This window comes from Myxocyprinus asiaticus, chromosome 41 (assembly GCF_019703515.2).
Source record: "Myxocyprinus asiaticus isolate MX2 ecotype Aquarium Trade chromosome 41, UBuf_Myxa_2, whole genome shotgun sequence".
Classification (NCBI taxonomy): domain Eukaryota; kingdom Metazoa; phylum Chordata; class Actinopteri; order Cypriniformes; family Catostomidae; genus Myxocyprinus; species Myxocyprinus asiaticus.
Window position 1 is genome coordinate 34,192,716 of NC_059384.1, and position 16,824 is coordinate 34,209,539.

The 16,824-nt window shown below is 42.4% G+C and overlaps 1 protein-coding gene across 4 annotated transcripts in view; it reads left to right on the plus strand.

Moving 5' to 3' along the window:
* The window catches only part of LOC127431848 (dipeptidyl aminopeptidase-like protein 6), a 545,012-nt gene that overhangs the window by 402,392 nt on the left and 125,796 nt on the right, over positions 1 to 16,824 (plus strand). For all 4 annotated transcript variants that reach the window (XM_051682454.1, XM_051682457.1, XM_051682458.1 and 1 more), the window contains one exon: positions 135 to 233. In XM_051682454.1, the coding sequence (XP_051538414.1) occupies positions 135 to 233 (99 nt within the window). The remainder of the gene's footprint in view (positions 1 to 134; positions 234 to 16,824) is intronic.

Consider the following 16,824-nt stretch of genomic DNA (forward strand, 5'->3'; position numbering starts at 1 on the left):
CAGACAGCATGTGTAAATAAACAGTGTTATCAGTGGGCACAGTTTATTCTAAGTGAATTCTCCCTTGAGAGTTACACAAACAACTTGAATGTCTTGGTGCTAAGTTTTTCTGGTTTGTGTTTTTCTCCTTATAGGTGAGGATGATAGCCTGGCATTTAAGGGAAAAGTGACAGTTGAAGAAATCTTCAAGAAGGACTTCAAGGTTCACGACCCAAACGCTAAATGGATCAGCAGTAAGTGCTGTTTTCAGCAGGCATTTAACTTCCTCAACTGTAGTCCTTCCATTAGTGTCCAGCATCCATACGTTTGCTTTTATATCTGTGTGATCTGAGTCATAAACATATTATAATTGTCACTGTACACTGAACAAATTCAAAGTGGCAGATGAATACAAGGTTGCACATTACTAATTTCCGTCACACAAGGGAAAGCATGAAAAAATTCAAAGTATTATTGCTGCAAATTTACACAAATCAAATAGTAATGACCAAAAAGGCTTCCATTATTATTTGTGACCCAGCTTCTCCTAATGCTGAATTAAGTCAGAAGTGAGAGGCGATTAAATCTTGGTGGACATGAGTCTAGATTGTAGGGCTGGAAAAAAAAAAAATCGATTCTGTTACAAATCGCGATTCTTGAGCCAAACGATTTTAAAATAGTCTCCCTGATGAAAAATCTATTTTTATTTAATAAAAAAATACATGTTTATCTTAATGCTACAGTGATTATTAGATAAATATAGAAAGCTACTGTATATTTGTGCAAAGTTCCACATTAACAAGGTTTTCTCTCCGAGACGTTTTGTCTCTTTAATTCTTTACATTTAATCCTTTATTGCACCACTGCTACAGCCATCAAAGCGCCATTTGTTCACTGCTGGACGTCAAAATCCTCTGCTGTGATCAATGTTCCTGTTATGCATAATCCAAAAGTTTATTAGAGGTGTTGTGGAGAGTATTTGTCAGGAGTCATTCTGCAGATTTTATCTGACACTGCTTTAATAAATTGTTTAGCTCTAAAAAGGCTTAACAAACTGTTGGATGCTGTAAACTACATGTCACGTCCCCACATTATTTATAATATAACAGCAGGGTATTCATGCGCAGTGGCGGGTTATTTCGCACATTTACCCGCCACTGTTGACAAGAAATGCCACTAGACCCAAAGATGTATGCTTGATGAAACACACCTAATTATATTTTGAAGAACAGACGAAAGAAATCCCGGCGATGCGCATCTGATTTGCTTTTTTGTAAGATTTGCACTTTGGCGCCAATGTACACAGCGCTATTGTGTCTTGCGGAATGTGCAAATTGTGAGTTCTCACTTTTTTTTCCTCAGTCAGTCATCTGGGAGCAGTTTGTAAGAATATTGTTGTCTATGAGAGCAATGCATAGGAGCTAAGACCCAACCCGATCTCATGAAAATTCGTACAGAATTTACGATTTGGCTATTTCGTATGGTCTCGCACGATGTTGTTTGCATAAACTCGTACGACTTCATCACGTGCAAATTCCCGGATGTCTAATGCGGAAGTAAGCGCAAGTTCTGCACACGAGGCGTTAAGAACATGCTTATTAATATTATGCCCTTACCCAAACCTCTTATCTAAACTTAACCAATCAGTAGAGTGTGTAAACATGATAGGAAGCTGTTGTGTGTGACAGAAGCAAGTAATTGTCGTGTATTAGATGGAAACTATGTAGAGCGACGTCATTGGCTGTAGTGAAAGTCATAGGAATTCAAACGAGTGCAGTCGCACAATATCATACGAATTAGCCACATTTTTAAAAGTCACACGAATCCTGATGATTTCACCGTGATAGTGTGTTGTAAGACCTCAGGATGCAGATGCAAATAACATGCAATGACATTGGGACTACAGGAGAATTGCCATGTGTGTCATAAGTCAGTACAGCCCTAGCAACGGTTCTTGAACAAGTTTGCACATTAGCCTCCATTTGTATGTTGCAAAATTATCATTATGATAATAGGATTAGCCTGTGGTAATTAATGTTATATTTTATATTCTAAAATAGCTAAATTAGTTTGATAAGTTAAAATGATATATAGTAGTATAGTATAGTTATGTCTATTTGTTGAATACAAATAGACAATGCAGCCTTATACATGAGTTTCTTAGCTCAGACAACGCATTGACTGGTCCTTTGGTAGTTTTAAATTGATGGTTTTGCACATCCCTACCTTCTACCTGCAAATGATATATTACAGAGTAAAAACAATTGTCATTTCGAACACAACTTTTCTTCAATAGACATTTCTTTCTGAGAAAAAGGACTTTATCTTTTTATTAAGTTTTTATATCAAAACAAAATCGCAATACTTACAGAATCGCAATATCACAATACATATTGAATTGGCTAGGAAATATTATTGCAATTTTGAATCGGGAGATCTGTAGCAATTCCCAGCCCTACTGGATTGTGATATCTATTTTGTATGCAGACAGATGATTTAAGGCAAACTGAGGCATGGGAGATTAATCGAGCAGTCTGATTTGGTTTAAGCTTCATCGAGCTGTCTCCTATAATCAGCCACTTTGGACTGTGCAGATATGGAAGCTTTCTCAGTGCTGTTACTTCCCAAAGGGACTAGCATTCTGTTACCAGCATCCTAGTGTCAGCCTCAGACGGCACGCCCACAGACTGTTCATGAGTCATCAGATATGTATTACTCACAAAAATAGAAAGAGCTGCCTGAATTCGCCAGTTCCAGTCTAATTGGCTTCTACTCAACTTTTGGGAGGTGTTGTCTTTATACCTACACTATATGGCCAAAAGTTTGTGGACACCCCCTTCTAATTAACGAATTTGGTTACTCCATTAAATCCAGTAAAGAAAAATCTTAATGTTTCTTTATGTAATGGCTTGGGCTTTGTGTGGTTCCAAATTTGTGGCAATTGTTTGGGGATAGCCCTTTTCTGTTCCAGCATGATAATGCCCCTGTGAACAAAGTGAGGTCCATAAAGAAATGGTTTACTGTGTCTGGTGTGGAAGAAATAGACTGGCCTGCACAAAGCCCAGACCTGAACCCCACTGATCACTTTTGGGGTGAACTGGAACAGCAACTGTAAGTCAGGCCCCATCGACCAACATCAGTTCCTGACCTCACTGATAGCCTTGTGTCTGAATGAGAGCAAATCCCTGCAGCCATGTTACTACATACAGTATAGTGCCTTCCCAAATCATTGGAAGCTGTTATTACAGCAAAAGGGGAAATTGATGCCTACGGTTTTGAATTCAAATGTTCATCAAGCACATATGGTGTCCACAAACTTTTGGCCATATAATATACATTTTTGAGGAGATTGCTGCACCATTATTTGAATGAGTGAGCAGTTTTTTGTGCAGTATCTAAAAGAGTGAGCAGAAATCTAATATGCTGTATTCACGATTGTTTTCAAAACAAACAGTCTGTGTTGTCCCTACCTTCTGTCTAAAGGCGTGGTCACATTTACCTTTGCACTGCGAAATTCCGTGGGCAAAGAAGGTGTGTGCAGATGTTGAGCGCGTGTAAAATCATAAATATAATTGCCAAGCAGCCTCTCTTTAATGCTGCACTTTATACTATTTATACTAAGTATTATTTTAAAAGAAACTTGCCATTAAAATGATATCCTTTTCTATTGTGAATATTCAGTTTAGCTGTGTAAAAAGCACCGCTCACACAGAGGTCACTCCCAAACCAAGCAACATCCTATTGGTCAATGCGGCGAATTTGCCTGATAAAGTTCACCAAACTTAAACTCCACACGAAATCCGTGAGGGGAAGTCTTTTGCCACAGGAAGTCCATTCGCACAGATTCCCAATGAGATGACTGTATTTGGCCCGCAGAATTTTGCAGTGTGAAGGTAAATGTAACCGTGCCTTAAGTAGAAAGTTCACAGTGCTATGTGCTACGACAGTGGGCAACATCTTTTCCAATTCTTGAGTGCGCTAATTCTAAGTGCAATTTTTGTGCCAGTGCAAGTGGGCGTGAATGAGATTGTTTGCGCTACTGTGGGTATATGGACACAAACTGTGGGTGTATTGTATGTTAATGAAGTGGCGCAGTTTGCTATTTTCCTGAGAAATAGGTCATTGAGCTAAGACATTTCAAAAGCAAGTCTTATCTCAGCGCAAAATCCAAAGTCAGCTCCTACATTTGCAGTTTGGAGATTCCACCAGTAGGTGGCAATAAAGTCCATGTCTAAACTCTAAAAATACTGTGGAACATCACATTTTGTCCCTGACAATCACTGTTGTAGCTGTATGAACAAATATTTATGAGATTTGTGTTAAACTATCTTTAGATCATGTTTTTTATTTTTTTTTCCTATTTTTATTATTATTATTATTATTATTATTATTATGTTTATATTTGCAGTTGTATTTATGAACTGATTTGTATTGGTACTTTTTCACCTGTTGTTGTTAACTGATTTTTAAGTCTAAGTCATACCAATTATTTCTCTGCGTCTGTTGGTGGCGCCCACCTACAACTCTGAGGCTGCTCAAATTTCTGCCATGCCACGGAGTGCAACTCAAATATTTTCCATTCAATTTGACCCAAATCATTATCAATGGACATATTTTATTTACTCTAGACTTGTGCATTTTTTAAGTAGGGAAAAACCTTGCTAACTATTGGGTGTACTGTCTGCCACGTGAACCTCATTGACGTGCCCGGTGTCATGTCTTTGACCCAAGAACCAAAACTTTTGCCATGGTGAAATAGCTGTTAAATCTGGCCAGAGTTGCGCAATGTGATGCAATGCGACAAAACTAAAGTGCTCCCATGAATCAACAAAGCTGACAAAGCTGCAAGCCGTGGCATGTTTACACAGGGGAATAGTCACTGTGTGCAAACTATATGCACAAACTATGTTCCCAGTTAAAAACACCAAAGGAAAAAAAAAGAGAAATTCCTGCAAGCCGTAAGACACTACACAAGACTGCAGCCATGGTGAAATGGCTGTTAAATCTAGCCAAACAAGTCACCAAAAGCTATTAGCCAGCATGCTCAGCTCCATTCCTGCCCTCAGTAGATTGTGTGAAGCATTTAAACCATAATGAATATCATTTGGATGGTAACTTCATTCATGTTCCTGCATTGCATCTGTACGGAGGCATCAGCAGCCCCTCATTTCTCTCACAGGGACATTAACTCAATGCTCACAGTCATTCATCTCATCTGGCTTTGATTCATAACATAAAGCACAGTTCAGCGCTTAGCACACCCCCCACCCCACAGGAGGCGGTGGAGTAATTTAGGTGGATATTATGGCACAATGTCTATGCTCTCGCATTGATTGATGCTCTGCCCATTATTCACGCCATAATTTCAGCTTGTTACTGTTCACATCAGTCCAGGAAAGGTAAACAGATCTGTCAGAAGGGAATGAACTGCGGTTGATGAGCAACCTCTGCTTCTTTTTTCACTGTTTCAACAATCAACGTGTGTACTTTCTAGTTGTCATGTTTGCTATTTTTTAAATTAAAGAAATATTTCACCCAAAAATTGAAATTCTAATAGTTCCTAATGTCATTCTAAACCCATATGACTTCCCTTCTTCCATGGAACACAAAAGGTGAATTTTTTTTAAGTCTTTACATGGTTTATTTGCCATATAATGAAAGTGAATGACTCCAGTCTGTCAAGCTCGATAAAGGACAAAAAGATCCATAAAACCAAACCAGACTCGTGCACTGTTTTCCAAGTCTTCAGAAGCCAATCGATCACTTTGTGTGATTCACTTATTTAGCAAATAAACCATGTGAAGACTTTTCAAAATGCGTCATCTTGTGTTCCTTGGAAGAAAGTCATACAGGCCTGAAATGACATTAATATGAGTTAATAATACAATAATTTTTATTTTTGTTTGAACTGTTACTTTACCCGTTGCATAGTTTAATTTAGATTTTCAGAATCAAATGCAGTGTTGGGGGTAACATGAAGTAATGTGTGTTCTGTAATTAGATTACATTTTTTGTTGTAAAGAGTAAAGATGTGTGCTACTTTTTGAGTTTACACTAACTTTTTTGTTTCGTTACTTTCTTTTTAATGTATTTACTTATAAATACATTTTCTACAAAAAAAAAATAAAAAATATTCAATGACTTTAAAAATGTCAAGTTGTGTAACCATCTAGTCAAGGAATAAAAATGCTTTCCATGTGATTGCACACAACTTAAGGGAATAGTTCATCCAAAAATGAAAATTCAGTCATTGTTTTCTCACCCCTGTATTGTTATAACTCTATATGACTTTCTTTCTTTTTTCTTAACACAAAGGGAGAAATTACGAAAAAATGTTGTGTTCAGTATTGTTATACAATGGCAGTTTATGGTGACTACCTCTTCAAGTTTCAGAAGAATGCAAAAGTATAATTCAGAAGTTTAATAAATTATTCCATGAGACTCATGATTTTTATGCAAGCATTCGTTAAGGTTTGGTGAGAAACAAACAGAAATCGAATGTATTATTTAGTGAAAATGTTCACTGACCATTGATCTCATGATAGGGCACGAGTGCAACAGTTCATGCAGCTCCCTCGTGACATTGGGCGGAAACTTGTTTTGTTTATCTAAAAACAGGTCCGCCACAGCGATAGCGACAACAGAACACAACACAGCTGCACACAAAACAGAGAACAGAACTTACTAAACATGACAGAGTTTGTAGTTGAATTCATGCACTTCTATGCCCAGCCTTATTTTTTTGAACGGAGTATTCGGAAACCAAACAGAAACATAGAGGAGGCTACAGGCAGCCACAGTCACGCCGTGTCCTAACCTAATGGAAAACAATACACGATAAAAGGTATGTTTTCTATGGTAATTTAGAGTTTTTGTCCTAACCAGCCGTGACAAGCGATGGTACTTTCTATGGATCGCTTGTTTTCTTTTTTCAGAAACGTTCAAAAAAATAAGGCTGGGCATAGAAATGCATAAATTCTTCGACTACAAACTCTTCAGACATGTTTAAGTTCTGTTCTCTGTTTTGTATGCAGCTGTGTTGTGTTCTGTTGTCGCTATCTCTGAGTTTTCACTTGAACGCCCTTAAGGGGGCTGTGTGAACTGTTGTCCTTTCGTGAACGCGCACAGGGGATCAATGGTCAGTGAACATTTTCACTAAATAATACATTAGATTTCATTTTGTTTCGCATCAAACTTTATTGTATGCTTTCATAATAATCTAATGGAATAATTTATTAGACTTCTAAATTATAATTTTGCTTTCATTTGAAGCTTGAAGAGGTGGTCACCATAAACTGCCATTGTATGACATCACTGAGCACTTTTTTTTTTTTTTTTTTTACAGTTTCTCCCTTTGTGTTAAGAAAAAGAAAGTTTTATTAATTTAATTTTGTTAAAGATTGCATAATTTTGATGGAGATGTGTTATGAAACCGAAATGTGTAAGTCTTTAAAATATGCTATTTTTTTATTATTATTATTATTATTATTATTATTATTATTATTATATTTTTTTAGAGTGTAGATGTTTACAACCCGCAACTACCAATTTCAATGAATGGAAACAGATGACTTTCTTCAGGTATATTACAGAAAACCAAAAAATTTAACACTTTTCTTTTAAAAGGCATGTGTACCCAACACTGATCAAATGTGTCCTTGGATTGTAATGTGACATGAAGAGAAGCCTGTATGTTTTCTAACCCTAGGAAAGGTGGGATATGACATGGTTTATCATGGTGTTAATATGATTACACAGCTCTCATGGCAAATCACATGCAGTGAATGCATAAATGCATGTAAAGGCTTTGGCCCTGCCACAGCAAATTAGAGAAGGGAAAGAGCATTTTACTGGCTGTCATCGACTGATTATTTAATCTTTGTTAATGTGTCAGTAGCAGTTAGTTAGAATGATTCGCAGAACATGGAGCTCTTAGTTCCTGTCTGGAACATTAGCTATTACATGATTTCCAAGGATAGGCCAGAAATTAAATTTTTAAACCCGAGTTGGCCCGAAATTTGTTTTCCCATACCCCCCCTCTGAAGTTTCCACAATTCATCAGTCAAAGTCAGAGCGTCACAGCTGATGCAGCTCATACTGAATGAATCTATAAATGAATCAATGATCCAGGTAATTTATTTACACAAGCAAAGCCTTGATCTCCCTTGGGCCTCTCTGTCAACCAGCGACCATTTGCATCCGTCTCTGGAATCTAATGCTTTTAGAGCCAATCCAGTGCAAAAACAGTTTTTGTCGAAAACTGACAAAAGGGAGCAAATCGTCTTGGTTACTGTCGTAACCTCTGTTCCCTGATGGAGGGAACGAGATGTGTCAATGTAGTGACACTAGGGGTCGCTCTTGGGAGCCCCAAACACCTCTGATCTTTGAGAAAAGGCCAATGGGAATTGGCGAGTGGAATTTGCATGCCACTCCCCCGGACATATGGGTATAAAAGGAGCTGGCACGCAACCACTCATTCAGGTTTTGCGCTGAGGAGCTGAGACAGGGTCCCGGCCATTTCAGCGGGTAGTTCAGTGTTGTGAGAAGAGGGATACAACATCTCGTTCCCTCCATCAGGGAACGGAGGTTATGACAGTAACCAAGCCGTTCCCTATCTGTCACTCACTTGACGTTGTGTCGATGTAGTGACACTAGGGGTCCGTATACGAAATGCCACAGCTAGCTGAACTGTGTTACATGGATTGGCGGTGCAGGTGTGGGCAAGCCACTGCGTACCTCGTAGCAAGCGCATCCGGCCCTCACGTAACCTCCCCCAACTCTCCACGAGCATCGTATGGTCCCCCGTACCTCAGGGACAAGCCGACTGCCCATAATGGGGACAGGCCACACCAGCCGTGGCCTCTTCTCTTCTTTTTTTCTCCCCAAAAAGTGGAAATCTTTCAACTGGGGACATAAGCGTCCGCAGTGGGGGGTGTCCTTTCCCAAGGGGAAAGACACAGCGGAGACCACACCCTGCACGAAGGGGAGGTATTTGTGTGGAAATAAGTCACATAGACTTTAGTATCGCATGTGGAGGAAGTCCCCATGGTAGGTCCTACACGGAGGGGATGGAGCTCTACAAACACGGCGACTGGTGGCAGAGGGAACTCTGCCCAAGGAAGACGCAGGTTTACCAAAGGGGAAACCGTACCACAGAAGATACATCACACGGGTTTACTCACAGGCAACCAGCGCATGTGGAGCACCTACCCCAGTACAGGGCCTTCTAGCACACGTACTGGGCCGGCATCGACTTTCTCCGCTGAATTCGCCTGCCACAGGGCTAAGGAGGAAGGACATCCAGGGTCCACGGCCTCGTGAACTCAAATGGGGTAAAAAAAGCGCACATCTTCCCCTCCAGGAGGGGAAAGGTGCTGTATGCTAGTGGTACACCTGGCCAGTTGCCCTGCATACTTACCTGTTTGTACCTGACAACACACGGGATGAAACCGGCACAACCCGGAGATTGTAGAATCTCGCGAAGGTATTAGGTGTTGCCCAGCCCGCTGCTCTACAGATGTCTGCTAAAGAGGCACCACTGGTCACGTCCCAGTTTAGCTCAACTGATTTTAAGGGCTCAAACGGGGCTCTCCGCAGGCCCCGCAGGACCACGGAGAGATCCCACGAGGGAATGAGGTGTGGCCTGGGAGGATGCAGCCTCCTCGCGCCTCTAAGGAACCTGATGATCTGGTTGTGCTTACCATCTACTGCTCCGTGGTGCACCGCTATGGTGGCCACATACACCTTCAAGGTGGAGGGAGACAGCGGCCCCTTCTGCCTCTCCTGCAGGAAGGAAAGCACCGACCCAACTGCGCATCTCTGGGGGTCTTCACATTGGGAAGAACACCATTTAGTGAACAAACGCCACTTCAAGGCATACAGGCGCCTCATAGAGGGAGCCCTGGCCTGAGTGATCGTGTCTACCACCGCCGGTGGTAGGCCACTTAGGTCTTCCACGTCCCATCCAAGGGCCAGACATGGAGATTCCAGAGGTCTGGTCATGGCTGCCAGATGGTACCCCGTCCCTGAGAGAGGAGGTCTTCCGTCAGGGGAATTCGCCAGGGAGGGGATGTCACGAGGAGTGTGAGTTCTGAGAAACAAGTCTGGGTGGGCCAGTAAGGCGCCACCAGGATGACCTGCTCCTCATCCTCCCTGACCTTGCACAAGGTCTGTGCAAGCAGGCTCACTGGGGGAAATGCATACTAGTGCAGCCCCCAGGGCCAGCTGTGCACCAGTACGTCTGTGCCGAGGGGAGCCTCGGTCAGGGCATACCAGAGCGGGCAATGGGAGGATTCCGCAGAAATGCAAGGTCCGTCCAAGGGCTGAACAAGTGCCGGCAGATTGGCTTGATGGCCATGCAATGTGTGCCACGGCACCATGCCCATCTCGGGACTCGAGTCTGAAGCAAGTGCTGGAGCGGTCTCATATGCATCAAACCGAGCAGCGTGACCGCCGCCGAGGATGCCATATGCCCCAGGAGCCTCTGAAATTGTTTCAGTGGGACCGCCATTCTCCGCCTTAATGATTTCAGGCAGTTCAGCACCGACTGCGCGTGCTCGCTCGTGAGGTGTGCTATCAAAGAGACTGAGTCTAACTCCATCCCGAGAAAAGAGATGCTCTGAACCGGGGAGAGCTGAGGTGCCCCAACATACTGAGGTGCCCAAGCACCAGGTCCCTGTGTGCACACAACAAGTCTCGAGAGTGAGCTAGAATCAGCCAGTTTTCGAGATAATTGAGGATGTGAATGCCCACTTCCCTTAACGTGGCAAGGGTTGCCTCTCTGACTTTCATGAAGACATGAAGTGACAGGGACAGACCGAAGGGGAGGACCTTGTACTGGGACGCCTGGCTCTCGAAGGCGAACCACAGAAAGGCCCTGTGCCAAGGTAAAAACGAGACATGGAAGTACGCGTCCTTCAGGTGTACCGCCGCGGACCAATCTTGATGTCGTACGCACGGCAAAAATGCGTTTGTGTCAGCATCTTGAGCGGGAGCCTGTGCAAGGCCCGGTTCAGTACTCGCACGTCCAAGATAGGCCGCAGGTGGCGCTCCTGGACAACCAAGGTGGGCATCACCTGCCCGAGAGTCTGCACTGTGATCTTCATTGCCTGGAGGGTGAGATCATTTGCCGAGCACATCAATGACTGATCCTGCATCAATCCCGTGTCAGGACTACCCTTGTGCAGTTCTCTCGGCGCCTTGGCCTGGTGCACTTGCAGGAGAGCCATGGCATGCAGGGCGGAGGCGGCCTGCCCAGTGGCACTGTAAGCCTTGGTGACCAGGGACGACATGAGCTTACAGGCCTTGGACGGGTGGGAGCCCAGTCGAGTCCTCCACGTCCGACTGGATCATCTTGTTCCCGAGTCTAGAATGAGATATCAAACTTGCCATGGGGCGATTCGCCTGACTCATCCCAGAACTCGATCGGGGCAAATGAGCATACTGGGAAATGGGAGGTCCGTGGGGGATTACCCGGCGGAACCACTTCCATTGGGGTCCCCAAATCGCCCCCAGTGCTAAACGACGAGGCTTCATACCCGTAGGTAGAAGGACAGGGGCGGGTAGCAGCCGCTTCTGAAGAAGGAAAGCCACGACCGCAACGTTGCCATGGTCATGTTCTCGCAGTGAGAACATGATCCATCCATGAACGCTGTCTCAGCATGGGCACAGCCCATGCAGGCGAGACAGCGATCGTGGCCGTCAGAGGCGGAGAGGTAGCGACCGCAACCAGGAACTAAACACAGATGGAAAGGCATCTTTAAAAAGACGCTCTCCATCAGTGCCACTCTTTTAGAGAAAATATACTCTTTTTATTGCAAGAATATATAGTCTTTTAGGCTGTCGAAGCACCTTGGGGCGTTCTCTGCACTCAATCTGTGCACGAGGGGGAGAAACCACTGTAATGCAGTGTAAATTCAACAGCATGCAGAGGTGAATGGACCGGCAGTGGAATTCAGCTCTCTGTGAATCAACCGCTCGGCTCCGAAGAAAAAATCTGAATGAGTGGTTGCGAGCCAGCTCCTTTTATACCTGTATGTCCGGGGGAGTGGCATGCAAATTCCACTCACCAATTCCCATTGGCCTTTCCTCAAAGATCATAGGTGTTTGGGGCTCCCAAGAGCGACCCTTAGTGTCACTACATCGACACAACGTCAAGTGAGTGACAGATAGGGAAATTGATTTATTCATTACCTTAAAGGTAACATGGAGTATTATGAAGAAACTGGATCATATGTAATCCAGGAAATGCAAAAGGAATAGTTCAACCAAAAATTTTAAATCTGTCATCATTTACACAGTCTCCATGTTGTTCCAAACACACAGGACTCTCTTTCTCCCGTGTAACACAAATGGAGAATATTTTAAGAGTTGTGTTTTTTTTCTCTTTTTTTTTTTCTTGCAATTAGAAAGGATGGGGACTGGATCTTTCAAGCTTCAAAAAGGGTGCAGAAGCACAATAAAAGTACCATAACCAGATCAAGTCTGATTCAGTCAAATTCTTCTTCAGACCAGTTTGGTGAACTTGATAAACCGATTCATTGAAAATATCTGACTCTAAAGAACAACAAAACGGACATTGCTCCATCTCTCAAGAGCTCTCATGAATGAACCAGAGAGTTACAGTATGTCAACATTACTTCAGTTTCCATCTGTTTCTCATACAAAGCTATCAAATGTCTTTGGATGACTTGGAATATAGCGCAAAAGTCATATGGACTACTTTTATGATACTTTAGTGGTGCTTTTGTGTGCTTTTTGAAGCTTGAAAGCCTCAGTCGTCTTTCATTGTAAATGCATGAGAAAAAAAAACATCATTGCAATTCAAGTTTTCTCCTTTTGTGTTCCATAACAGAAACAAAGTCACACCAGGTTAGAACAACATTAAAGTGAGAAAATATTGACAGGAACCACTCTTTTAAAATCAGACTTGATTCATCCTTACCATAGTAAGCATTTGTCTCTCTCTCTCTCTCTCTCTCTCTCTCTCTCTCTTCTGTCCTCTGTCTCTCTTTGCCCATAACAGACTCTCTCATTTTCATTCTGCCCGCCTGCCCCCATTATGAACCTATTAAAGCCGCTATATAATTGCATAAATAGTGGTGCCCATTGATCAGCCTCTCTAGCTAGGAATCTAAATCAAACAGATACATCATCGACATTATTCAACACTCACAATGAGAAATTAAACCATGCTAATGCCTGCTGTGGTCTAAACCATCTGGTTTCCATTTTAATGGCCTACCCCTGTGTCCTTAGCCTAAGCAGCCGCTCTGAGAATGACTTACACCGAGTGTGTACACGGAGAGATTTACTAAACACTGTTGAGCAAACAGGAGCATGTCTGCTGGAATAAACATCTGTTTATCTTGATGGTAATCACTCACTTGCCCCATTTGATTTTTGTTGAAGTTAACAGCAGCATCAAGCAGACCAAGTGTCTCCAGGTGTCTAAAAAATACGGCAGTCCTGAGCGAGATGTTGCACAATGGTCACAATTGTCAGTCCAGTAGCACTTGTTTACATAGGAAAACAATTTAAGAAAACAGAAAACGCAGAAGCACATAACTTGTTCGGTGTGAATAGCCCTTAACTCGTTTGTTCCCGTGTGTCTGTGAGTAAGAGTGTGTGTGTGAAACAAGTTCCTTAGGCCTATTTATTTTTGCATTCATTACAAATCCGAACCCGAAGTCATACTTGGAAAAACTGACCCAGCATGGCCCGAAACCTGGTGGCTTGTCATGGAGTAACCCCGCTCTCTTTTGGAGATTCCGCCCCTATTTTGAGATCTTCGGCCTGCCACTAATCCTACTAGGGCCATCGCTTCATGTCTACTGAGAGGTGAGGCACTGTCAAAAGACGGTCATTGCGACTCTGTAAAGTAGTGACTCTTAACATCACATTATCTGCTTTTTACATACAGCAGTGTGAGTGACAACACTGGAGACAGGCTGCCGGTATAAACTGGGGACACTTGTGCGTAGGACTGGGTAAAAATATCACCTTTTCTGATGCATCACTATCTTCATTTGAACAATCTCGATATCGGTTCTTAAATCCAAAGATCAATCTTATACTCTATGTGCAACCCTTTACAATGTGAATAAATCACTCGCATATGCAACCAAATTTCATGCTATTCGACTAAAAATGTCTGTGATTAACCACTGGCTGGTAAATGTTCAGATTTTACTCACCAGTGATTGAGTAGTATAGTTGAGAAGTTCAGCACCGAGATCCTTTACTGTTGAGAGAAGGCTTTTTGGTTCGACGATTTTCGTGTAATGTGTCTGAAGACGAGATCCACGCAATCCATTTGTCACTGAATAACGTCTCTTTCAACAAAAAACATTTCATTCTAATCACACATTGCACGGATGCAGTAAGAAGTCGTGCACTCTCGTTATGTTCACAAAATAAACACTCCTGTGAGACGCTGCCACCATTCTTAAAGAGACAGGACCGATTTAGCAGTTGTTCTCCATTAGGGCTGTAACGATTCACAAAATCCACGGTTCGGTTTACACCTCGATTTTTTTTTTTTTTTTTTTGAGCCATGGATGAACTGAACCACCTCTATGTTTTTTTTATTTTTTTGGGGGGGGGGGGGTGGAATAATAGGGTTCAAAACAGTGTTACTATGAATGCAAACTTTAATACAGTGAAAAAGACACTCTTAGCATAACATAAATATATATAAATAAAAATTTCCAACATTATTTTGAATGTCCATGTACTAAAATAAAATATTTGATGCCATGAGTGTACCTTCCTTTACTATTATTTTGAATGGCCATGGAAAATGAAGCAATGTGATAACAATTTTACCTGGTCGCAAAAAGTAGTCTGTTAATTTGCCTGATGAACTGTCACCTTTTGCTGACCCTTTATGCTTCGCAGAGCTAATGTGTGCTTTTAAATCACTTGCACCTTTATTAGCAACTTACACAAGTGCCAGCTTTACATGTCATACATTCTGCTTCCCACAGATCTCGACCTGGACGAAAGCATAGGAATTTTTTGTGCAAATCTTCTGTAAATTTGCACTTTCATTTGGGCATTATTTCCACTCAGCTGTCATTTGCTGCTACTGTCAAGCAACTGTTTGATTCCGAACACAACAGCGCTTCACACATTCGCAGAGAGATTGACAGGCAGGAATTTGGCCAATAGTTGCTGCAAGCCTCTTATAATCTACCAATTGGTGTGCGAGAAGGCGGGACTTACAAAGAGGGGTTAAAGCAATGCAAATATGCGCATGCACACAATGAAGTATTAGACCAGATGCACATCATAATGCAACAAAAGCCGAATCCCGGACATTTTCAAAAAAATGTCAATCCTGGCCGGACGCTTTCTTAAGGTCCGAAAAAGAGGACGTATGGTCACCCTAATTTTATTGTAGTGTGTGTAAAGAGCTCAAGGGGCTGCATCTGTAACTGATGGCAGGCTTCTGGGGTTGGAGAGGGGTATCGAACCGCAAAACGGGATCGTGGATGTTTGTATCGCGATTTCGGTTGCTGATAATATCAATGTAAATCACAGAGTTAAATTCATAATGAGGTCATGTGACACACCGAGTAAAGTAATGTGACAATAATATGACATAATACTATTTGAAATGTTTATACAATGTGTATTTAATGTGGACTGTGTCTCATACTATTGTATGTGCTATTATGTGTGTCTATTATACACCGATGAGCCAAAACATGATGACCACTCACAGGTGAAGCAAATAACGTTGATCATTTCCTAACAAGGCCACATGTCAAGGTCTGGGTAGATTGGATGGTAAGCGAACAACCAGTTTTCGTAGTCAGTGTGTTGAATGCAGGAGAAATGGGCAGGAGTAAAGACCTTAGCGACTTTGACAAGGGCCAGATTGTTATGACCAGACGAATGGGTCAGAGCATCTCTGAAATGGCAAGGCTTGTGTGGTGGTCTTGGGCAGCAGTGGTGAGTACCTACCAACAGGGCGACAGAGTGTTGGGTGCCTAATGCTCATCGATGTGCGCGGGCAACGAAGGCTATCCAGACTGGTCCAAGTGATGGCACCAGGATGCACTGTGAGAAGACAAGCCGGTGGAGGGAGTGTGATGCTCTGGGAAATGTTCTGCTGGGAAATCCTGGGTCTGGCCATTCATGTGGACGTCAATTTGACACGTGCCACCTACCTAAACATTGTTGCAGTCCAGGTACACCCCTTCATGGCAATGGTATTCCCTGATGTCAGTGGCCTCTTTCAGCAGGATAATGTGCCCTGTCAAACTGAACACATTGTTTGGGAACTGTTTGAGGAACATGATGAAGAGTTCAAGGTATTGCCCTGGCCTCCAAATTCACCAGATCTCAATCCGATTGAACATCTATGGGATGTGCAATACCAACAAGTCCGATCAACACCGGCTCCGCCTCGCAACTTACAGGACTTTAAGGGTCTGCTGCTAATGTCTTGGAGCCAGATACCACAGGACATCTTCAAGGGTCTTGCAGAGTCCATTTCTCAGCGGGTCAGCGCTGTTTTGCCGGCACACCTAGGACAAACAGAATATTAGGCAGGTGGTCATAATGTTTTATGCTTAGTACTTTTGTCCTGTTCCAATCCCATTACATAAACAGCAGAAAAAAAAAACTATTATTTATTTCTCTTTTACATGCATTAACCCTGTGAAGGCTAAATTTTAAAATAAATGAGCAAAAAACTTTTTTACCTTTCAGATGTTGTTGTAGGAGGCCTCTGATGCAGAAAAAAAGTTTTTTAAAAGTTTTTACATTTTAGTAATTATTTAATGACACGTTGTAATATTACAACAGTGGTCAGGGAGGGCAGCAGAAATCCTGTAT